Here is a 24,624-nt window from a genome sequence, read left to right as displayed (position 1 = left end):
CCTAACCCGGAGTTTCTACACTCAGAAAGGATCAGCCAATTAGGTGAGTCTCCTAGTGGCCCCATCATGGCAGGACTTCAGGGCTGTGGACCAAGGTCCCACTCAGCAGAAGGCAAACACAGTTATGCCACACACACCACCACCTCGAGAGGGGGATCCCAGAAGACCATGCAGCCCAGAGTTACTGCCCCCTCCTGTGCGGACGTCACTCAGCCTGGCTCCTTTGCACCAGGCGGTAATAGGGACCCCTCCGGTTCATCAGCTCAGAGTGAGTCCCCTCCTCCACAACCTCCCCACCCTCCAGGACCACGATCCTGTTTGCGTTTTCCACCGTCTGCATCCGGTGAGCGATCACCAGCACCGCCCTGGCCTGGCCGCTCATCAGTGACTGCTGGATCTAGGGAAAAGCCAGAACCCTGTATTAGATTCATTTTATTTATTAGGTTTACATCCCAACCCTCCTCCAAAGTTCCATGGGACATATATGTCAACCCTGCAAGGTAGGTAGGTTAGGCTGAGAGGCAGGGGTGGCCTCAAGGTCACCCAGTGAGCTTTAAGGTTGAGTGGGGATTTGAACCCAGGGCCCAGTCTAACACACTAACCACTGGCTCTCTCTCTCTGTGTGTGTGTGTGTGTGTGAGAGAGAGAGAGAGAGAGAGATTGAAAAAGGTTTGTAAACATTATGGATCCTGCTATGTTTCCCCACACAAGGATATAGAGCTTGGAGTGCTCCACATTATATTATTATTATTATTTATTATTATTATTATTATTACCCTGCACATGTTAGGTAGCCCAGCATTTGGGTGGCAGAACAGCATGAAGTCCAGGATATATACTAATAATCATAATCATAATAATTTATTATTTAAACCTGGCCCATTAAACTTCCCATTAAACATTTAAAACTTCCCTAAATACTGTCAATATAATTATGTCATGCAAAGGTTGGCCAAACAGGGCGGAAATGATGGAAAAAACTGAAAGGGCAAGTTAGTATGGTCCCCAGTGAGCACTTTACTAAAAGCTGTCTGGCACTGGAAAATGCAAGTCCATTTATTAATATTATAAATAACAATAATACAAAACCGCTCATGGGTAATGCTTCTCACGTCAACCACAATTCCTCCCCACCCGACACTCACGGCAGCTTCGCTCTCCACATCCAGAGCACTTGTGGCCTCATCCAGCACCAAGACCTTGGGGTTACGGATCAGGGCCCGGGCAATGGCCAGGCGCTGCTTCTGCCCCACGGACAGCTGGCCTCCCTTCTCCCCGACATCTGCAGGGAGGCAGGAATGAGAGAGACAGGGTGGGAAGAGGAAAAACCCACCAACCTAAATAAAGCCTGTTTGCCAGAGGAGTGAGAGTGGTCGCAGGTGTGCAAAGGTGAATTGCATGTAAAGGAGGATCCTGAACTCCTGGGATCCAGGATTTAAAACTTCAAAGCCAAACTGAGAGTATCTGGGTCAAAATTAAGGGAGAGAAAAATAACAGTGATCTCATTGTGGGAGTTTACTACAGATCGCCAAGCCAAACTGAGGACACAGATGATGCTTTCCTGGAACAGATGACCAAGTATTCAAAAGGAAGTGAGATAGTAGTAATGGGGGATTTCAACTATCCTGATATTTGTTGGATGTCAAACTCAGCCAAGAGCACAAGGTCAAACAGATTCCTCACTGGCCTTGCAGACAATTTCATTGTCCAGAAAGTGGGAGAAGCAACAAGAGGATCAGCCATTTTAGATCTGGTCTTAACCAATAGTGATGACTTGGTAAGTGGGGTAGAAGTGGCTGGATCATTAGGTGGGAGTGATCATGCTCTTCTGGAGTTTATTATACAGCGGAAAGGAGCAACCAAGCATACTAAGACTCAAATTCTAGACTTTAAGAAAGCTGACTTCAGAAAATTTAGGGAAATGCTGGGAGTGATCCCATGGTCAGTAATACTAAAAGGGAAGGGAGTTCATGATGGATGGGAGTTTGTTAAAAGGGAGATATTAAAAGCACAACTTCAAGCAGTACCAATGAGACGAAAACATGGAAGGTGCCTAAAGAAGCCAGGGTGGCTATCTAAAGAACTTTTAACTGATTTAAGATTTAAAAGGGATATGTACAAAAAATGGAAAAAGGGGGAAGTCACCAGAGAGGAATTCAAACAAATAGCCAGCAAGTGTAGAGACAAAGTCAGAAAAGCTAAAGCACAGAATGAACTCAGGCTTGCTAGAGAGGTTAAAAGCAATAAAAAGGGCTTTTATGGGTATGTCCGTAGCAAAAGGAAGAACAATGAAACAGTGGGGTCACTTAGAGGAGAAGTTGGTGAAATGCGAACAGGAGACAGAGAAAGGGCAGAACTCCTCAATGCCTTCTTTGCCTCAGTCTTCTCAAAAAGAGAAAACAATGCCCAACCTGAAGAATATGGGGCAGATGATTCAGCAGGGGAAACACAGCCCAGAATAAGTAAGGAGGTAATACAAGAATACTTGGCTAGTTTAGATGTATTCAAGTCTCCAGGGCCAGATGAACTACATCCAAGAGTATTAAAAGAACTAGCAGAGGTGATTTCAGAACCACTGGCAGTAATCTTTGAGAATTCCTGGAGAACTGGGGAAGTACCGGCAGACTGGAGGAAGGCAAATGTTGTCCCTATTTTCAAAAAGGGGGAAAGAGAAGACCCAAACAATTACCGCCCAGTCAGCCTGACATCAATACCAGGAAAGATTCTAGAGCAGATCATTAAGCAAACGGTCTGTGAGCACCTAGAAAGGAACGCTGTGATCACTAAAAGTCAGCATGGGTTTCTGAAAAATAAGTCATGTCAGACCAATCTGATCTCATTTTTTGACAGAATTACAAGCCTGGTAGATGAAGGGAATGCTGTGGATGTAGCCTATCTTGATTTCAGCAAGGCCTTTGACAAGGTGCCCCATGATATTCTCGTAAAGAAGCTGGTAAAATGCGGACTAGACAATGCTACCATTCAGTGGATTTGTAACTGGCTGACTGACCGAACCCAAAGGGTACTCATTAATGGCTCCTCTTCATCCTGGAGAGAAGTGACTAGTGGGGTGCCACAGGGTTCTGTCTTGGGCCCAGTCTTATTCAACATCTTCATCAATGACTTGGATGATGGGCTTGAGGGTATCCTGATCAAGTTTGCAGATGACACCAAATTAGGAGGGGTGGCTAATACCCCAGAGGACAGGATCACACTTCAAAATGACCTTAACAGACTAGAGAACTGGGCCAAAGCAAACAAGATGAATTTTAACAGGGAGAAATGTAAAGTACTACACTTGGGCAAAAAAAATGAAAGGCACAAATACAGGATGGGTGACACCTGGCTTGAGAGCAGTACATGTGAAAAGGATCTAGGAGTCTTGGTAGACCATAAACTTGACATGAGTCAACAGTGTGATGCAGCAGCTAAAAAAGCCAATGCAATTCTGGGCTGCATCAATAGGAGTATAGAATCTAGATCAAGGGAAGTAATAGTACCACTATATTCTGCTCTGGTCAGACCTCACCTGGAATACTGTGTACAGTTCTGGGCACCACAGTTCAAGAAGGATACTGACAAGCTGGAACGTGTCCAGAGGAGGGCAACCAAAATGGTCAAAGGCCTGGAAACGATGCCTTATGAGGAACGGCTTAGGGAGCTGGGTATGTTTAGCCTGGAGAAGAGAAGGTTAAGGGGTGATATGATAGCCATGTTCAAATATATAAAAGGATGTCATATAGAGGAGGGTGAAAGGTTGTTTTCTGCTGCTCCAGAGAAGCGGACACGGAGCAATGGATTCAAACTACAAGAAAGAAGATTCCACCTAAACATTAGGAAGAACTTCCTGACAGTAAGAGCTGTTCGACAGTGGAATTTGCTGCCAAGGAGTGTGGTGGAGTCTCCTTCTTTGGAGGTCTTTAAGCAGAGGCTTGACAGCCATCTGTCAGGCATGCTTTGATGGTGTTTCCTGCTTGGCAGGGGGTTGGACTGGATGGCCCTTGTGGTCTCTTCCAACTCTATGATTCTATGATTCTATGATTCTATGATGGGATGGAGTGAGCAGTTGGGTGGAGGTTCGGGCACAGTGACAACAGGAGCTGAGGCTCAGAGTCTGGAATTCTCCCTGTTCAGAAGAGACTGGAGCCCCACCAATTCTCCTGGAGGAATTCAGTGGGCCACAGAAATTCATGTTATCTCATTGGGGAGAAGAGAGGGTCAGAATCAGGCCAGCTGCCTTTTCTGGAAGGAGAGTGGAGTTTTGCAGAGACGAAAGGAGATGGGACTCGAAAGAGATTTCACCCACCTGCGGTGAACCCTCCTTCCAGCTCATTGATGAAGGTCAAGGCGTTGGCTTCTCTTGCCGCAGCCTCCACCTCTTCCTGGCTGCAATCCTGCACCCCATAGGCGATATTGTCCCATATGGACCCAGAGAAGAGGACTGGCTCCTGTCCCACCAGCGCCACCTGCAGGCAGAATGAAGTGTGACGACTAGGGGAAAATTGGATTCAGTTTCCATGTAAGGCAGACTCTACCATATTTGCACCTTCTCAAACAATATGAGAACCGAAAACACAGCCCAACCTTCAACATTTGCAATTCTCTGAATTTTGCAACTCGAAGCGTTACAAAAATGTGCGTTAAGAAGTGATGATTTAGTGAAAACAGCCCAGGAGAAATTGCTTGCAAAAATGTGTGTATTAGTCAAATCTGCAGACAGTAACAGGTTCATTAGGAGAGATTTGCACTGAAATATTGAAGTTTTCAAGCAGATTTTAAAAAAAACCTTATCCAAATGTGGGGGACACTAACAAGCGCTTCAACCTGGGGCGTTTTTCTTTTTTTAGCTTATTGTTGATTTTTATTATTTTTCAATGTTGTAAATACCGGTAGTTGTTTTCAACTTTTAAATTGTTTCTTTCTTCTTGTAAACTGCTTTGAGGTTTTATTACAAATAAGTGGTATATAAATCTTGTGAAATAAGTGAATAATTTGGGAGACTATGCCCTTTTAAAATGTGTTTTTTTGGGGGGTTGTTGGGCTGTTGCTGTTTTTATTTGGATCGTGGATTTTTTTTAAAAAAAACCATTTATACTTTTCAGATATATACATTTCACTGATTTTACAGTCATTTTGACATTTTAAAACTTGACTTTCTTCCCCCCTTTATGCAATTCCTTAAATTTATTTTTAGTATCTTCTGCCTGTCCAAATTAACTTAATAATAATAATAATAATAATAATAATTTATTATTTGTACCCCGCCCATCTGGATGTGTTTCCCCAGCCACTCTGGGCAGCTTCCAACAGATTAAAATACATGAAAATATCACACATTAAAAACTTCCCTGAACAGGGCTGCCTTCGGATGTCTTCTGAATGTAAGGTTTATCTCTTTGACATGAGATGGGAGGCGTTCCACAGGGCGGGCCCTCTGCTTGGTTCCCTGTAGCTTTGCTTCTCACATTGAGGGAACCGCCAGAAGGCCCTCGGTGCTGGACCTCAGTGTCCGGGCTGAATGATGGGGGTGGAGACGCTCCTTCAGGTATACAGGACCGAGGCCGTTTAGGGCTTTAAAGGTCAGCACCAACACTTTGAATTGTGCTCAGAAACGTACTGGGAGCCAATGTAGGTCTTTCAGGACCGGTGTTATGTGGTCTCGGCGGCTGCCCCCAGTTACCAGTCTCGTTGCCGCATTCTGGATTAGTTGTAGTTTCCGGTAGCCCCACGTAAAGCGCATTGCAGTAGTCCAAGCGGGAGATAACCAGAGCATGCACCACTCTGGCGAGACAGTCCGCGGGCAGGTAGGGTCTGAGCCTGCGTACCAGATGGAGCTGGTAAACAGCTGCCCTGGACGCAGAATTAACCTGCGCCTCCATGGACAGCTGTGAGTCCAAAATGACTCCCAGGCTGCGCACCTGGTCCTTCAGGGGCACAGTTACCCCATTCAGGACCAGGGAGTCCCCGACACCCACTCGCACCCTGTCCCCCCAAAACAGTACTTCTGTCTTGTCAGGATTCAACCTCAATCTGTTAGCCGCCATCCATCCTCCAACTGCCTCCAGGCACTCACACAGGACCTTCACTGCCTTCACTGGTTCAGATTTAAAAGAGAGGTAGAGCTGGGTATCATCCGCATATTGATGGACACCCAGCCCAAACCCCCTGATGATCTCTCCCAGTGGCTTCATATAGATGTTAAAAAGCATGGTTACTCATTAAGTTACTCATTTATTTATCTTATTTAAATATATACTCTGATGTAGCTGCAGGTTAATACAATTTATCTGTAAATATTCAATAAACGATTTCCGTTCTTTTATTTAAAAAACTTGTTATCTTGATTTCTTATTCTTCCAGTAGAGTTTTGCCATTTCTGCATATTCCATATAGAAGAATGGATTATGGATTTTTTGGTTTTATATTATGATTTTATTCTGTAAACTGCCCTGAGACCTGAGGATATACGGCAGTATATAAATTCAATAAATAATAAATAATGAAGAGGAAACAGGAGTTTGATCTCAGCCACATTCCGTGGCCCCCCTGGCTCACCTTGCTGTGTAGGTACTTGTGCTCATAATCCCGGATCGGGACCCCATCCAGCAGGATCTCCCCAGACTGGGGTTCATAGAAGCGCTCCACTAGTGCCACGCAGGTGCTTTTTCCACTGCCGTTGAGACCCACCAGAGCCACCATCTCCCTGGGACGGAGCTCAAAGGAGACATTCTGCACAGAAGGAGCAAGGAAAGGAGAAAAACACAGGGCTGTGATTCCCCTGCTCCAGAGCCAGGAGGGAAACGCAAGTTACAGAGCCTCTTTGCAGATAGGTAAAAAGCAAAATATATTCTAGGAGCATTTGTAGAATTATTTATAAGGTTTCTTTCTTTCTTTCTTTCTTTCTTTCTTTCTCTTTCTTTCTTTCTTTCTTTCTTTCCTTAAGATTGAAAATTCAAAAAGTACATAATTAAAGGGGGGGGGGAGGGGAAAACCCCAAAACTGTATATTTTACAAGGTTGTTACTGTACTTCACCAGATCTTAACCTATTATAGTATTTGTAAAAATGGTTTCCAAATATCACTGAATTTGTCCATGGCAAGTCTACATTTATATGCAAGTTGTTCATATGTTGCGAGTTTGTATAAGTCTTCAATCCAATTGTAGAAATTTTTCCAATTCATCAGGCTGGTTTCAATAAAGAATGGCAGGGAAGGAGAGAGAAATCTATATCCCTTGTTCTCGGTTCAGAGGAAATGAAGCTGCAGGTACTTTTAAACTTCATTCACCTGTGGAACTCACAGCCACCAGACAGCTATAAACCTTAGATGGGGTTTGAAAGACCATTCTGAAATTCCCAGCGTGGTTTTACAAGCCACCCCTGTCCACAAAAACTCTGGGAAATGTAGCTTCATGAGGGGAATAAGGGGTCTCCCAACCACCCTCAGAACCCTTAGCAAACTACAGTTCCCGGGATACTTTGGGATAAGCCAGGACTGTTTAAAGTGGTATGATGCTGCTTTGAACCTTTGGCACAAATGGGGTTTAAGGAAGGCTGGACCACCACATTGGAGGTCGGTCAAGGGGGTCCCCGTTCTCATTTAAAGAGACAGGCCTCCCCATAAGGCCATGAAGCCCGGAGTCTCAAACTGCCTCACAGCACCACTGAGCCACGATTCTCTGCTCCAACATCCTCAGGTGACCAGACTCTTGGCCGTGTACCTTTAAGACCTGAACATCAGGGCGGGAAGGATAGGAGAAGGAGACATTTCTGAAGGAGACGTGACCTCGAAGGAAGTCCGGGGCCAGCGTCCCCTCAGTGCGAACGGATGGTTCCCGGTGCAGGTAGTCAAACACTTTTTCTGCAGCTCCCACATTGCTGAGCGCATCTCCATATACGTACATCAGGGTCTGTGAGGGGAGAAAGAAGAGCAAGACATAAAGGTTTGTCAATATGCTAAACTTACCGTATTTTTCGCTCCATAAGACGCACTTTTTTCCTCCTAAAAAGTAAGGGGAAATATCTGTGCATCTTATGGAGCGAATGGTGGCCCCTGGAGCTGAATTGGCCAGGGGCCAAAAGCAGATTGTGCTTTTTATTTTACAAAGAGAAAATGGGGTGTTGAAAGGACCCCAATCAGCAGCTGATCAGCAAGAGATCGGGAGAGAGATAAGAGTCCCGGCTCCCTTTCAGCCCCGCCTTCATCTGTTGAATGTGCTGCAGAGGGAGGTTGCTTGTTTCCCCAGCAACATGTGACTGGCTGATTAGATTATCTGTCTGGAAACTGTAGAAAAGGCTCCCTTTCCTTTAGAAGCTGCAGAAATGTGAGTTGAACCCCATAAAAATGGGGCTTTTCCTCTTTGCTTTCTCCCCCCTTTGCAAAAGGAGCTTTGCTTTCCCCCCTTTGCAAACAAAAGCTGCATAACTTTTAGCTGATCCTCAAAAAAACAGGGCTTTTCCCTTTGGAAAAAAGCTGCAAAACCTTTAGCTGATCCTCAAATAAACAGGGCTTTTAGAGGAGGAAAACCAGAAAAATATTTTTTTCTTGTTTCCTCCTCTAAAAATGAGGTGCGCCCTATGGTCCGGTGCGCCCTATGGAGTGAAAAATACGGTATTTCACATTCCCACCCTTCAATCACAAAATGGGAGTTGTTAATAAATAATAATAATACCTTTATTGTCAATGTACAACCTGTGTACAATGAAATTAACCGAGCCTCCCCCCCCCAAACACTCAGTCCATTCAGCAGCCTAACAGCCCACAGATAGAATCTATTTTTTAGCCTGTTGGTACAACTGCTTATACTTCTATATCTCCTATGATCCCTTGCGCTGTCATCTAGCGGACTCAAGGGACAGCCCATGATATCATGTGCTGTATTCACCACCCTCTGTAAAGACTTTCTGTCCATGGCTGTCAAGCCAACATACCACACTGTTGGCAGCTCAAGATGTTTTGCCACCTGAGGCAACAACCCTGGTTAGTGTAGACGATGCTGAACCAAACAGACCAGTGGTCTGACTCAATATAAGGCAGCTCCCTGAAGGATGGAGAAGCGGCAGACGGACACGGTATGAGGAGTATGAAGGATGGGCAGGAGTATCACCACCATTTAGGGAGGCAGTGGTAAAACCACTCCTTAAGAAACCTTCCCTGGATTCAGAAAACTTAACTATCTACCAGCCAGTTGCTAATCTCCCTTTCCTGGGCAAGGTTCTGGAGCGAGTGGTTGCTGACCAGATCCAGGCGCTTTTGGAAGAAACTGAATTTCTAGATCCATTTCAATCAGGGTTTAGGCCTGGTTTTGGCACAGAAACTGCTTTGGTTGCCGTTTATTATGACCTCTGTCGAGAGACAAGGGAAATGTGTCCCTGTTAATTCTTCTCAACCTCTTAGAGACTTTCAATACCATCGACCATGGTATCCTTCTGGAACGACTCTCTGAACTGGGGGTGGGTGGCCCTGCTTTGTGGTGGTTCCAGCGCTACTTGGATGGTCGTTCCCAGAGCATAGCTGTCAACTTTCCCTTTTTTGTGGGAAATTCCCTTATTCCAGCGCCGCTTCCCATTGCAAAAAAGGGAAAAGTTGACAGCTATGGCCATTTCCCAATGCAAAAAAAAAAGGGAAGGTTGACAGCTCTGTCCCAGAGGGTGCTGCTTGGGGAATGCTTTTCAGCCCAATGGAAAGACAGGGAAGATGAGGACTTAGACCAGTGGTTCCCAACTTTTCTTTGGCCATGCCCCACCTAAGCATCTCGAAAATCCTGGTGCCTCCCCACCCCCCACCCCCCGGTGACATATAATTCTTCTTATTCAAAAAGTAAACTCCTATTCACGTGGAGGAAGTCTAAAAGGCCATTAACTGCTAATAACTCATTCTTGAATTGCCCCACCCCCAATCAAATTGCCTCCCCTGTGGGGTGTGTGTCCCATGTTGGGAACCATGAGTGTAAACAACGCTGACCCAAATGGACCAATGGTCTGACTCAATATACAGCAACTCCCTGAAGGATGGAGAAGCAGCAGATGGACACGGTATGTGGAGTATGAAGGGATGGGCAGGAGTATTACAACCATTTAAAAAACTTGAAAGCATGACTCCAATTGCGGAATAGATGGAATGTCATTCAAGACTGGAATGCCAGCGCTGTTGCAGCCTCCCACTGTGGATTTTCACCCACCTGTATGTAGGACCCAAAGTCCATCTGGTAGAGGATGAAGGAGAATAAGTTCCCTTGGGTCATGAGGCCAGAACGGATCTGCTGGTACCCAGAGTGAAGCATGATCAGCTTCAGACCCAGTTGCACGAGCTAGAGAGAGAAATTTGGGGGAAGATGTTGAGGACTGGCAGCCACCCTAGCAGGCGTTTCATGACTTGGCTGTTCTGCTCACCCCTTTCCCCCCTCCGAGGATGAAATTCAAATCAGTGGGCCTCTAAAGGAGAATCTATCAAATCTGCACTTTCCCGAAACAAGACACAAACCTAAAGACAGGCAGACTTTGAAATTTCGACCTCCAAATTTGGCAATGCACTGCTCCAGCCAAGTAATGTGTATTGGGAGGGAATGCTTGCAGAAATGTGCCCGTTGCTTGAAACTCCATTTGTTTATTAGGAGAAAGCCACTGTAAAATGCTGAAGCATTCTCATGTGTGTTTCTAAAAACAAAACCGACAGATCGCTGCAGAAATGTGAAGAACAGAATTTAAGATTGGAAAAAATGAGAAACCGGGAGAACCGACATTGACAGATCCTTCCCTCCCTCCCAGGTTCCCCAACAGTCAAGGATGCACCTAGTTTAAATCGGAATTAAGTAGGCCCTGTATCCTTTTGAAAAGTTACTTGTGATTTCCCCCGCCCTTTTGTTTCTTTTTTGGATCTTCCAGTTTGGCTATGAAAGAGGACTGCACAGCCCAACCCACTGAAGGCCTTTTGACAAGCAATGCTCAGTTTTTAAAAGTTTTTAAAGGGAAAACAGTATGGAGCAGGGAGCTCTTCAGAGTGCACATAAAGGTCTGAAAGAAAGGGGGCCATGCGCCCCCCACCTAAAAGAGCGTTCCACATCTGTGGGGTCACCAGCACAAAGGCCCTTTCACCTACCAGCCTGATTGATCCCACTGGTAGGTATATGAGAAGGGATTGTAGGATGTTGAATTCCCCATGTGAGACTGGCCTTGCCTGCCTGTGGGCCGGCTTCTGCACTCTGCCATACCTCCTCACCCTGTACATCCATAAATAAACTGGCCAGTATGAAGACACTGCAAGCTACCTGAAGTGTAGGTGGATTCCTACAAGGCAAGACACAGTGATAACAGCAAGAACCTTTATTGAAACTAACGGAACTGGACAACAGGGGCAGAGTTTAAGGCCCAATGGCAGAGGCCCAGATCCTGAAATGTTCTGTGACTGGGTATCATGTATCATTGGATATCATTAATCATGTTTTTGTACCGTGTTTCCCCTATTTTAAGACACTGTCTTATAATTTTTTTTCCTCAAAAAAACACAGGGTGGCTTATTTTTTTTGGGGGGGGGGGTGTCTATTTTTATTACGTCAGTATGGTACAGTGGAGCAATCTACATTATTCAATTAATCTACATTTATTCAATTATACCAGTGGGTGGACACAGAGGAGGAGGAGGGAGATGATCCTTGGGGCAAAGCAAATAAACAGCATGAGGGAAGGAATAAGCTTCAAAGCGCCAAGTTCCCAACAGGGGTTCCCTCTTACTGGTGTTTATTTCCATGTCCTCTGTGTTTTCTAAACGGGAGGAGGGAGGGAATTCCTTCTTACTGTGTTTATCTTCACTGGTCCGTGCCTCTACCTTTTGATCTCCCTGCGCACAGGCTCCCTGCGCACGCAGGAGGGGCTGAGGAGGCAACGCAGGAGGGGACAATGGCGGCACCATGGCTTACTTTCAGGGTACGTCTTATTTCTCGCAATTGTAAAAAAAAACCCTGCTATGGCTTACTTTATGACTACGTATTAAAATAGGGGAAACATGGTAGCATCTTGTCACAGGAGCCCGTTCGGCTTCGTTTTTTCCAAATAATGAGTTTTGTTATCAAAATTGTTTAGGTTAGCTAACCTTAGTTCAACTAACATGAAATAGTTTGGGAGGATTCTCCCCCTACTGCTCTTTATTCTTTTGGTTTGACTTTCGTAGCTTTCTGTAGTTTCTATAATTAATTTCCCTCGAGGAAACAGACTCTATCCAGTGAAACGAGAAAGAGCCGGCATCTCGTTAGGGTTTTTGTTATGAGGGTTTTCATTTGAGTTGTATATATTCTTGTCTAATTCCACTTAGTTGTTTAGGGGCCCTCACCCCAATTTTTTGGAGTTGCGTTTAGTTAAGTTTGGTTTATATCTTTACAACATCTCCATCTCGTTTCAGGGATTGTCACGGCTGAGTAATTTATACTTTTTTCCTTGGTTAGTCCAGACTCAAGCTCAGGCAAACACAGACCACTGAATATAGTCGTACCTCGTGTTGCGTTCGCTGCGGGCTGCGAAGGGCACGGGTTACAAACGCGGCAAACCCAGAAGTGTTTACTTCCGGGTTTCGCCAGTCTGCGCACGCGCAAAAACGCTCTGCAGTCTGCACACGCACAGAAGCATTATGCGCAGGTTCGCGCACGCACAGAAGTGCGATTATTGCGCTTCCGCGCATGCGCGATACCGCTGCTCGGGTTGCAGACTTTTCGGGGTGCGAACGGCGCCTCAGAACGGATTGTGTCCCACAACCCGAGGTACCACTGTACATAACACCATCAACGCTTGATATTCCAATGTGACAGTGACCTTGAAAAAGCTGCCCAGGACGTCAAGCTGATTGGAAAACAGAAGAACCAAAGAAAGGGGCGCCGTTTCAAGAAAGGTCTCCTGCCACAGCTCTCCTTTTGGAGGATGCTTGTCCCCTTTTTGACCTCCCCAAGCCTCTCCCCTACACAAGACCCCAAGGACTCACCCGTCTGAGGAGCAAGTAGACAGCTCTCTCCCCAATCTCTCTCTGGTCCTTGAGCCGGTGGGTCCTCTGCCAAGGCCGCATCGTAGCGCTCAGACTCCTCCTCCTCGGTGGCAAAACTGCGCACTGTCTCAACGGAGGAGACTGTCTCCCGCACCACCTCCCCAGACCGTGCCAGGGAGTCCTGGATCGCCTGCAGAAGGAACCTGGAGAAAACAAAAGAGAGGGCAAAGGGGAGAGTTTAGGAGCCTGCGCTAAACGCCAGAAGGGGGCAGACCACTGGGTTTGGCTGCAAGATACCATTGCTTCAGGCTACGTGCACACCATTCCTTTAAGAATGTTCAAAGCCCATTTTTCCCCCCTCTCAAAAGAACACTGGGAACTGTAGTTTATCCCTCACCCCTAACAAAACTACAGTTCCCAGGTTCCTTTAGGGGGTGTGTGCTAGCTTACCTTAATATGACTGACCGACAACAGGGTTCAACAGACTACAACTCCCAGCACCCCTGACCATTGGCCCTGCTGGTTGGGGTTGGTGGGAGTTGTAGTCCAACAGTCTCCAGAAGGCACCAGGCTCCTTATCTCTGGTCCACAGCACTACCAAATCCAAAGAGACCAGCTTGCGTATAAAAGAGCAAATCGACCATAACTCCGTTCCATTACGTTTATTGAAATATATTTATATATTGCCTGTCATGTGAAAAAAAACATCCAGGCAGCATAGAAATATGAAAACCAAGCAGCAGTATAATTATGCAATATGCTGGAAAACAGGCAAATTTAACAAAAGTTAAAAATCTTAACAGCGGGCCTCACATGCAGAGTCAAACACGCAGGCTCCAGCGACAAGCATGACGCCCCCTCCTTGCGGGCCCGCCCCTCGCGCCGAAAAATAGCCGCTGGAAGGAGGGAAGAGGCGACATGCCCCCGTTCGGAGCCCGCCCAGTGGGGTGGAGTGGTGGGGGCCAGCCCGCCCCCCGTTGCTACGCCCCTGACTTCACATAAATTCCAGTGGGAGCTCTGCGGAAAAAACTGCAAACTCTATCCTCAATTCTTCAGAGCCCAAGGGGGCTTTTGGGTCCCTGCGGCCCTTAAAGTATATAAGGCCAAAACGTTGGCACAGCTCCTCTATGGAGCCTTACTGGGTCCGCCCTCTTCTATCTCCCCCCCCCCCTTGAGTGAGTTCAATCTAAATTTCTCAGAGCTCTCCTCCAAGTCCCCAGATGTGTTTCAAACACATGGGTTAGACTGGAAACGGGGATGATGAGAGTGGAGGCTTCGTGAGTCCAACATCAATCTACAAATGGCTGACATTGAACCTGCTCCCTCGAGGAATTAGCCCCACTGATCTTCTGCAACCAGTTCCAGTCTACCCCTCTGAATGGACCCTGCCTCTCATCCACAGGGAGGCGCTCTCTCTCAAAGGTTTGGAAAAGAGTGAACAGCAATATCGTTTCTTGCACTCGCAGCTCCCAGTCTTCCCCCGCCTGCTCCCAAGGGCCCCCTCACCTTGTAGCGGGCATCGTAGACCTTCTGGGCAGCCAGCATGACCGGCACCTCAACGAGGGGTCAGCAACGTCAGGCGCCACGACAGGCCAAGCATGAAGGCAAGGAGCCCAAAGACCTTGATCAGGCTGCGGAGGAAGACATTGGCGTTGAGAGGCACCCAGCGGCTCATCATGGTGGTGTCTCTGGAGAGGCGGGAGGTCAGGTCCCCTGTGGGTTGAATCATAGAATCCTAGAGTTGGAAGAGACCCCAAGGGCCATCCAGTCCAACCCCCTGCCAAGCAGGAAACACCATCAAAGCATTCCTGACAGATGGCTGTCAAGCCTCCGCTTAAAGACCTCCAAAGAAGGAGACTCCACCACACTCCTTGGCAGCAAATTCCACTGTCAAACAGCTCTCACTGTCAGGAAGTTCTTCCTAATGTTTAGGTGGAATCTTCTTTTTGTAGTTTGAATCCACTGCTCCGTGTCCGCTTCTCTGGAGCAGCAGGAAAACAACCTTTCACCCTCCTCTAGATGACTTCCTTTTATATATTTGAACATGGCTATCATATCCACCCCTTAACCTTCTCTTCTCCAGGCTAAACATACCCAGCTCCCTAAGCCGTTCCTCATAAGGGCATCATTTCCAGGCCTTTTTGGTTGCCCTCCTCTGGACACCTTCCAGCTTGTCCGTATCCTTCTTGAACTGGGGTGCCCAGAACTGGACACAGTACTCCAGGTGAGGTCTGATCAGAGCGGAATACAGTGGTACTATTACTTCCCTTGATCTAGACGCTATACTCCTATTGATGCAGTCCAGAATTGCATTGGCTTTTTTAGCTGCTGCATCACACTGTTGACTCATGTCAAGTTTGTGGTCTACCAAGACTCCTAGATCCTTTTCACATGTACTGCTCTCAAGCCAGGTGTCACCCATCCTGTATTTGTGCCTTTCATTTTATTTGCCCAAGTGTAAGTGAAAGGAGAGGCTGGTCAGAGCTGGGAGACTGGAGGGATCAAAAGCACATTCCAATAAAAAATATTTTTTTAAAACAAAAAAAGCTCCACCCGAGGCAGGCGGATAACAGCAACAACTGGGGGAAAGAAAAACAGAACATCTTGCAAGGACAGGAAGAAACACCTCTTTCTCTCTATTGTCTTGACTACTGCTTGACTACTGAGAAAGTGAAAAGAAAAACACTTTTCTAAGAAAGGGTGGAAAAGAGAATAGTTGGCGGATAAGCAGATGAGAGGGACGCGGGTGGCGCTGTGGGTTAAACCACAGAGCCTAGGGCTTGTCGATCAGAAGGTCCGGCGGTTCGAATCCCCCGCAATGGGGTGAGGCTCTCGTTGCTCGGTCCCTGCTGCTGCCAACCTAGCAGTTCGAAAGCACATCAAAGTGCAAGTAGATAAATAGGTACCACTCTGGCAGAAAGGAAAACAGCATTTCCTTGCACTGCTCTGGTTTTGCCAGAAGCGGCTTAGTCATGCTGGCCACATGACCCGGAAGCTGTACGCCGGCTCCCTCGGCCAACAAAGCGAGATGAGTGCCGCAACCCCAGAGTCATCCACAACTGAACCTAATGGTCAGGGGTCCTTTTACCTTTACCTTTTAAGCAAATGGAGGGATGGAGAGACCGACCGATGGATGCATAAAGTCCTTTGATGAACAGATGAAGGAAAGAATGGCGCTGTTGATGAACTATAACTCCCATCATCCCTGCCCACTGGGCATGCTGGCTAGGGCTGATGGGAGTTGGGGTCCCATAATATCCGGAGGGCACCAGGATATTCCTTACCTCTGAACTTGGCAGCAAAAACAAACATGAACAGAGTTGCCCACTTGAGTGGCCGGAGCAGGATCTTGGAAGACCCAAGTTCAAATCCTGGAAAGCCTCACATCTTGACATTCCTCATGGAGCCTCAGTTACGCCACCCATAAAATGGGAGTATGTTAAGGCCCCAACATAACAGGGGTGTTGCAAGAATGAACCACAAGCGCTCTGTACGTGTACTAGAGAACACTCAGGGAGCTGGACTGAAAGGCAGGCCTGGGTTTGGAGCCAGGGAGCTCTCACCTGTTTTCACCTCCTGGAAGAACGCCAGGTCTTGCCGGACGAGAGAAGAGAAGAGGCCGCTTCGGATCCGGATGATGGCCCGGGAGACGGACATCATAAAGAGTCCCCCACGGGTGCCGGCAGAGAGAGAGCTGTAACAGAAATGGGGAATGCTCTACAAATGGAAACATTGAGTGTGCGAGCCCTACTCTGGAGGGTAGCAATCGAACCCATGGCTTCAAGTTACAAGAAAGGCGAAAACTTTCTGACAGTAAGAGCTGTTTGGCAGTAGAACTGTCTCCCTCATGAGGTCATGGACTCTCCTTCCCTTGGAGGTTTTTAAGCAGAGGTTGGATGGTCATCTGTCCTGGATGCTTTAGCTGAGATTCCTGCATTGCAGGGGGTTGGATTAGATGACCTCGGGTGTTCCCTCCCAACTCTAAGATTCTATGAATTGCTGTGCAAAAAAAGGGAGAGAAATATGTCCTTATCTGGGAGAGTCCTGACTGTTTATTTCAAGCCAGATACTTCATCTCACCATTTGTGATTTTGGAGGGGGGGGACCTTTCAGGACTGCCCCAACCCTGACCCCACACAGCATGTTGGGATGGGGTGAAATCCAACAGGAAACCAGTATGGTCCTCAACCCAGAGCATGTTCCAAATGGGATCCTTGGAGCTGCCCCCCATGTGATCAGGTTAAACACCTTTTTGAGTCACTTCGCACACTGGAAATTATTTTTTGGGGGCCATGGGCGTACCCAAGGCGGCAGCTGCCCCCCCAGAAGCAAAAATAATAATAATCAAATGGTTATCGGCAACCTAAAAGGAAAAAAAAAGCTCAAGACTGGTCTTTCTCCCCCTCCTAAAATCTCAATAACAATTGAGCTCTCCACTCTTGCCGCAACTCTGTGTGTGTGTGTGTGTGTGTGTGTGTTGCGCCGGCTGTTTCCCCCTCCCTCATGCCGACAAAGAGCTGGCGTGCCTAATCAGAGACCGGATCCTAGCCTGCACCCTGCTTGGTCAAATGGGGATGCAGGCTGAGACTTGGGCAGTGTCAGGGGGCGAATTCATCGTTGCCGGGATTCATCGGTTGCAAGGGAGCTTGGCAAACTGAGTTCCCTTGCATGGTGAGTAGTTCCTTTGGCAAGGACTGAGGATCCTGGAAACTGAGTTTTTCAGCCATTTGAGGCTTTCTGTTTGGGGGGGGGGAGGTTTTTCTGTTTTTTGAAGCTGTTTTGTTTTTGAACCTGAACGACCATGGCTTGCCCCCGCCCCTAGTTTTGATCCTGGGTATGCCCCTTTGCAGTTAGAAAGCAGTTATCCAAGCACTCCTCCCTCCCCAGAACTGCTTTCTGAATTCAATTTGATTCCAAAGAAATAATTTAACTTCCCAGATTATGAGAAAACTGAACACACCCCAGCCGAGCCTAACCGGGGCTCCTTTGCTTTTGGGCAGGGGGTGTTGTCAGGAAGAAACCCACCTTCCGAGCGACGCCAGGCACATGAGGAAGATGGCGGAGGAGAAGGGCATCCGAATCGTACTTCATTGCCCATAGATGTCAATCAAGCGTCCCGTATAGTAAGGGATGAATGTTTCACCTGCAGAGAATTTGTGCTTTGAAGACAGGGAGGGGGGACTCTTTTCGGAACACAGGAAGGGTCCCTTCACCCAGTTAACACCTCCCTGCCACAGACAGGCAGAGCTTCTCAAAATTTGGGAGCCACCCAGAACTATAAAGACCATAGTTTAATGTTAGAAGGTTCCAAGCTCAATTTCAGATGGAGGCATATTCCCCATCTGAAATAATAAGAAGATAATATTTTGTAATATATAATATTATTTCAGATGGGGGACATGGCTCTATCTGAAATTGAGCTTGGAACCTTCTAACATTAAACTATGGTCTTTTATTTCCTTTTTTCCAATTAATTTTTATTCCTCTTCAAATTTATAACACATCAAAACCAAAGTAAAATTAATTTAATACATTCCCCCCCCCAAAAAAAATGGGTTTCCCACTGTCTCAGGTATATTCCATTTCTTCCCCTTCTACATGTTACTTATTTTACAGATTTATCTCTAATTTAGGGTTCCCATATTGCAAAAGTTGCTGAGCAAAATCACACACAGAAAAAACAATTTTTAAGGAAATTTGCCAAATCTATACAGTACAGTACTTCCTAAATCGGCCAAATCTGGCTGTGTCCTGGAAAGTTCCAGAGTTTATGGCAGCCCTACTCTAATTAAAATCATTTTTTTTGTTGGTTGCAAACTCCTCATTCCTCAGCAGTCCCTTTACCAACTCCTGCATATAGATAAAACAAATTATATCAAATAACGACGAGTTAGGTTATAGTAATTTAAATCTTCCATTCTTCTTTCCAACCTGCATTATCCCTGATAGTTTCCAGCCTCTGCCTGTTTGTGCGAACCTTTTGAGCGGAGACCTCTTCCTTTCCAAACGCAAACCAGATTATTTCCTTTCCCTGTTCAGTCTTTGTTATTGACTTACGACCTCTCAAGGCCATTATTTACATTTCACTGGCGATAAAGCTTTACAGCCTGTGTGGAAAGGAGGTGTACCATATTATATATACGGTCTTCTATTTCCAAATAATACAGGTGAAACTCGAAAAATTAGAATATCGTGGAAAGGTTCAGTTCTTTCAGTAATTCACTTAAAGGTGAAACTAATATAGGAATAATTTATTATAATATTGGTCAAGTACATTTTCCAACATACTTGGAATTTGTTTCGGCTACATTGCAATGTAAACATACAAACTCTGTTCTTCTCACAATACAAAGAAGCAAAGAAACCCCACCCATAATTTACCTCCCCTTCAGCTATACAACTACAAATTTAACAATTTAATGGCACAAGGGAAAAAACTATTCCTGTGCCTGGCCGATTTTGTATATGAAGTCCTGTAGCGACGTCCAGATGGAAGTAAATCAAGCAGATGATGACCGGGATGTAAAGGATCTGCTACAATTCTCTCTGCTCTCCTTCCTAACTCGGGTAGCATAAATTGTCTCTATTGAAGGCAAGCTAGCACCAATTACCCAATTAATATATGAGATAGACTCATGACATGCAAAGCGAGATATGTCAAGCCTTTATTTGTTATAATTGTGATGATTATGGCGTCCAGCTGATGAGAACCCCAAATTAACAATCTCAACTTTGGGGTTTTCATCAGCTGTGGCGCCATTAATCATCACAATTATAACAAATAAAGGCTTGACATTGATGCTTTGAATTATGGTGCTGGAGGAGACCTCTTGAGAGTCCCATGGACTGCAAGAAGATCAAACCTATCCATTCTTAAAGAAATCAGCCCCTGAGTGCTCACTAGAAGGACAGATCCTGAAGTTGAGGCTCCAGTACTTTGGCCACCTCATGAGAAGAGAAGACTCCCTAGAAAAGACCCTGGTGTTGGGAAAGATGGAGGGCACAAGGAGAAGGGGACAACAGAGGATGAGATGGTTGGACAGTGTTCTCGAAGGCTACTAACATGAGTTTGGGCCAAACTGCGAGAGGCAGTGAAGGATAGGCGTGCCTGCGTGCTCTGGTCCTGGGGTCACGAAGAGAGTCGGACACGACTGAACGACTGAACAACAACAACAACAGCTAATGAAGACAATTGCTTACATAAATGAACTTTTCCACGACATTCTAATTTTTCGAGTTTCACCTGTATGTAGTACATCTCCCACTCCCCACTTCTCTCTCACACACCACATGCAAACCAACCTACTCACACAGCACAGCCATGGTAAGGAAGGAAAACGCCCTGCGAGGTAGGGCACATCTGGGCGGAAGAGCTTCACCAGCTTCCAGAGGGTGGCCTTGTCTTCTCCTCCCTTGTCCTCTTTCATCCTCCTCCCTTTGCCCCAGGACGTCCCAGATGATGTGGGCCAGAGCACTGCCCCATAGCCCAGCAGGGGCCAGGACCAAGGGGCTGACGACAGCAGGAAGAGGAGGGTCTCCAAACCAGCGCCCCACGGCGAGATAGAGGGGCTGCAGCAGGCTCACAGTTTGCCAGGGCCGCGAGGGGCATCTGGGAGGGCCAGGCCAGGGAGAGGAGCCCCCGTGCCCCACAGAGAACCAGCAGGCGCAGAGCCGCCTCCAGCCAGGCCGCAGGGACCCCCAGGGAGGCCAAGGTGGATCGCTGGAGATCTAGCAAGGGGAGAAGGACCATGTCGCACAGGATGAGAGGGATAGCCAGCTTCAAGGGGGCAGGCAGCATCATGGCGGCCGAGTCTGTGGGGAGAAGGAATTTCCAGGTGTAATTAACAGTCTGAAGTGTGAGAGAGAGTTGTGGAGGAAGGATCTCAGCAGCCTAACCCACATTTTGCTGCTGCCGCCGAGTGCTGAAAGGGAGACCGTCTCCCTGCTGCAAGGCCCATTTCCACCTGGCATAGGGGGCGGAGCCCTGACTCACCTTGAACAGCCGAAGGAGGCTCCTGAGAGGCCACTGGGACATTGCCGGAAACAAACTCTTGGGTTGGGGCAACTGGCTAAAATGTTTTAAAACAGGGGTCAGCAAAACTTTTTCAGCAGTGGGGCCGGTCCAATGTCCCTCAGACCTTGTGGGACTGGACTATATTTTGAAAAAAAAATATATATGAACGAATTCCTATGCCCCACAAATAACCGAGAGATGCATTTTAAATAAAAGCACACATTCTACTCATGTGAAAACATGCTGATTCCCGGACCATCCGCGGGCTGGATTTAGAAGGCAATTGGGCCGTATCTAGCCCCCAGACCTTAGTTGGGGACCCTTGTTTTAAAGGTTCCAATTTTGGTTCCTCTGTTTTGTTTTTGTTGGGTTGGTGTTGGTTAACTGTTTACTTGGGTTTGGCGGTTATTTTGAGTATAACTGTAAACTGTTTATTCTTGTTATTATTGTCGCTGTTGTTATTGGTTTTTATTGATTTATTGGTTTGTTTGTTGCTTGTATAGGATATTTTGTTTTTTTAAATGTTTTGAGGTTTTGTTTGTTTTCATATATGTTGTAAGCTGCCCAGAGTGGCTTGGAAAAACCCAGCCAGATGGACGGGATAAAATTTAACAACACCACCAATAATAATAATAATAATAATAATAATACAGTTGTACCTAGGATCACAAATGCCTTGGCAGTCGAATGTTTTGGCTCCCGAACACCAGAAACCCGGAAGTGAGTATTTTGGTTGCGAATGTTCTTTGGAACCCGAACATCCGGCGCTGCTTCCGATTGGCTGCAGGAAACTCCTGCAGCCAATCAGAAGCTGCGCCTTGGTTGTCGAACAGTTTCGGAAGTCAAACAGACTTCCAGAACGGATTCTGTATTGAGTTCTGAGGTACAACTGTAATAAGATGTCCTCCCATCAGACTGTCAAGGAAATAAACAACTATCTGACTTTTAGGAGACATCTGAAGGCACCCCTGTTTAGGGAAGTTTTTAATGTTTGATGTTTATCGCGTTTTTAATATTCTGTTGGGCAGGGGGCGTCGCTAGGGGGTGCGGTGGGGGCGGTACGCCCCCGGGCGACAGGTGTGACAAGCGGCAGGTGGGGGTGACAAGCGGCGGCCCCTCCCGCCACTCCCCACGCAACGCCGGTCACCCTGGGAGCAGCAGCAGCGCTGCACGGACGGGTTGCTCCCCTCGGCCGTGCGCTGTTGCTCCCTGGGCCTGGCGGAAGAGCGAACGGCGGCACGTGGGGGTGACAAGCGGCAGCCCCTCCCGCCACTCCTCCACGCGCTGCTGCTCCCTCCGGTCACCCTGGGAGCGGCAGCGCACAGCCCGACGACGGAGTGAGCCTGCGTGACATGTTCGTGCAGGCGCACCTGTTGTCGGGACGCCGCTTCCACAGCCTCCTTTTGAGCCGCAGAGCTTAAAAGCAGGCTCTTCGGCTTTAAAAGAGGGCTGCAGAAAGCAGCGGCGGCACTCCCGGAACAGCCCTGGGGGCGGGGCGTCAAGACGTCACAATGTGATGTCACGACACCCCGCCCCCGGGGCGTTTCCCTTTGCCGCCCACGGGTGCCGCGGAGTCTTACTCCGCCACATGCTGTTGGGAGCCGCCCAGAGTGGCTGGGAAGACCTGGCAGATGGGCAGGGTATAAATAATAAATTATCATCATTATCTTCATCATGATAAAAGCTGAGTTCCACCTCCCATGCGGACACTCCCCCCAAAGGTGGCAGGACCGCAACACCCATCAGCGCCCAGCCAACATGGACAATGGCTGAGGATGATGGGAGTTGTAGTCCAGGGTACCAGGCTGAGATTCCTCATCCCTGGCCTAAAGGGATGCCAGGCACGAATCCCACCCTCCAGTACGCTTTCTGTCAGTCTCAGTTTCCCCATCTGTAAAATGGGCATGGCAGTGACCTCACCAGCAAGTAGCACAGTCACTATCTAGTTCACCCAGAATCAACTCCCAGTGTGTTCAATGGAGCCCACTGGGGCCTTGGGTGGGTTCTCGCGAGAGCAGCTACTGGATAGCTCAGTCGGTAGAGAATGAGACTCTTAATCTCAGGGTTGTGGGTTCGAGTCCCCACGTTGGGCAAAAGATTCCTGCATTGCAGGGGGTTGGACTAGGATGACCCTCATGGGTTCCTTCCAGCCCTATGATTCTATGACTGTTGAGCACTTTGCAAAATAAAAATTGCACTGTGCTTAAGAAGGAGCCAGACATAAGCTATCTATGGCACTTACAGAGCAATCCTAACGTTTAAAACTGCATGAACTTCACAGAACTTCAGTTCCCTGGGAAAAGGGATTGATTGTTAAACTCCTCTGGGAAACCGAAGTCTCCTAACAACTCTCTGCAGCCTGAAACTACAGTTCCCAGGAGGCTTTGGAAGAGGACATGGACTGTTTAAAGAAATATAATACAGTACAGCTTAAATCAGGGGTCAGCAACCTTTTTCAGCCGTGTGGTGCCGGATTATATTTTTTTTGGGGGGGGACGGATGAACGAGTTCCCATGTCCCACAAATAACCAGAAATGCATTTTAAATAAATAAATTAAAGGACACATTCCTACTCATGTAAAAACACGCGAATTCCCGGACCGTCCGCAGGCTGGATTTAGAAGGCGATTGGGCCGCATTTGGCCCACGGGTCTTAGGTTGCCTATCCCTGGCTTAAATGAATAGTGCACATGAGGCCCGTTACTCAGAGGTAAGTCCCTACTGAAACCAAGGGGGCTTACTCTCCAATAGAGACTTACCTCTGAGTTAGACTGCCCTGGACAGCGCAAAAAGTGATTAAAAAAACCTTTCCAGACCCAGAAGAACCCACTTTTCTAACTTTGGGGGGCTTTTCTAGTTTGGGGCATTTTGCTCCGAAGAGACTGACAGGGCTGCCCTTCTGGAACTGGATTCTTTCTTGTCACAGTTATTTTAGTCCCCCCCCCCCATCTCCGATCAGAAAATAAAACTGAAACGGGACGATTTTAAAAGGTGGGGAAATATTAATTGTGGGTCGAATTTTTATTGTGCATTTTGTGTGTCCCAGCCCTGCTAAAACGGAGAGGCACGGATCCGATCCGATCTCAGGGACTACCAATTATTTTACATTAAGTAACCCCACCCCACCCCCGCAAAGAAGAAATCAAACATTGCGCGAGAGCCTCTTTTGATTGCAACATCTCCCCGATTTGCATTGAACCCCCCACCCCAGCCAGCCCCACCCCCTTGATGCCCTTATCCTGGATCTCCCACCCCGCAACCCCCTGGCTTTCCTCTCCCCTGCCCGCCTTACCTGCCCTCCGGTCTCCCAGGGAGGAAATTAGCTTTTCTGCTTCTCGCGGGGGATCGAACCGGCGCCCACTTTCGCTTTCGGAAGGGGAAATCCAGCCGCCTCCCTTCCCCCGCCCACGCGGGCCGCATTCCCCGCTTCGGCCACCAGAGGGAGCCCGCCTCCTGCGCTTTATAAAACCTCTATCACAAGCGGCTCTCAAACTCCCCCCCCCCCCTTGGTTCACATTTTCAGAAAAAAACGTTTGCAAGCGCCGCTCCCATTTTTTTTTATTGCTACGAAATACAATGGAGAACAACGGGCAACAGTGCTTGATTTATAGCACAGGACGCAAATACTTTGTAATATAAGTGTA

The 24,624-nt window shown here is 47.3% G+C and overlaps 1 protein-coding gene across 1 annotated transcript; it reads right to left on the bottom strand.

The window, feature by feature from the left end:
* On the bottom strand, positions 1-24,362 carry TAP2 (transporter 2, ATP binding cassette subfamily B member). Its single transcript, XM_033142486.1, is given in 17 exon segments — positions 1-397; positions 1,146-1,282; positions 4,307-4,466; positions 6,556-6,729; positions 7,721-7,909; positions 10,181-10,309; positions 12,967-13,029; positions 13,031-13,156; positions 14,473-14,529; positions 14,531-14,679; positions 16,530-16,660; positions 17,992-18,109; positions 20,277-20,300; positions 20,303-20,489; positions 20,491-20,553; positions 20,555-20,778; positions 24,273-24,362. Coding segments are annotated over 16 exon segments (2,112 nt in total). The 5' UTR covers positions 20,768-20,778; positions 24,273-24,362; the 3' UTR covers positions 1-205.
* Positions 24,363-24,624: the final 262 nt, after the last annotated feature.

The sequence above is a fragment of the Lacerta agilis genome, chromosome 2 (genome assembly GCF_009819535.1).
Source record: "Lacerta agilis isolate rLacAgi1 chromosome 2, rLacAgi1.pri, whole genome shotgun sequence".
NCBI lineage: Eukaryota > Metazoa > Chordata > Lepidosauria > Squamata > Lacertidae > Lacerta > Lacerta agilis.
Note: the sequence above shows the minus strand (reverse complement) of the source record. Positions and strands in the feature narration are given on the sequence as shown.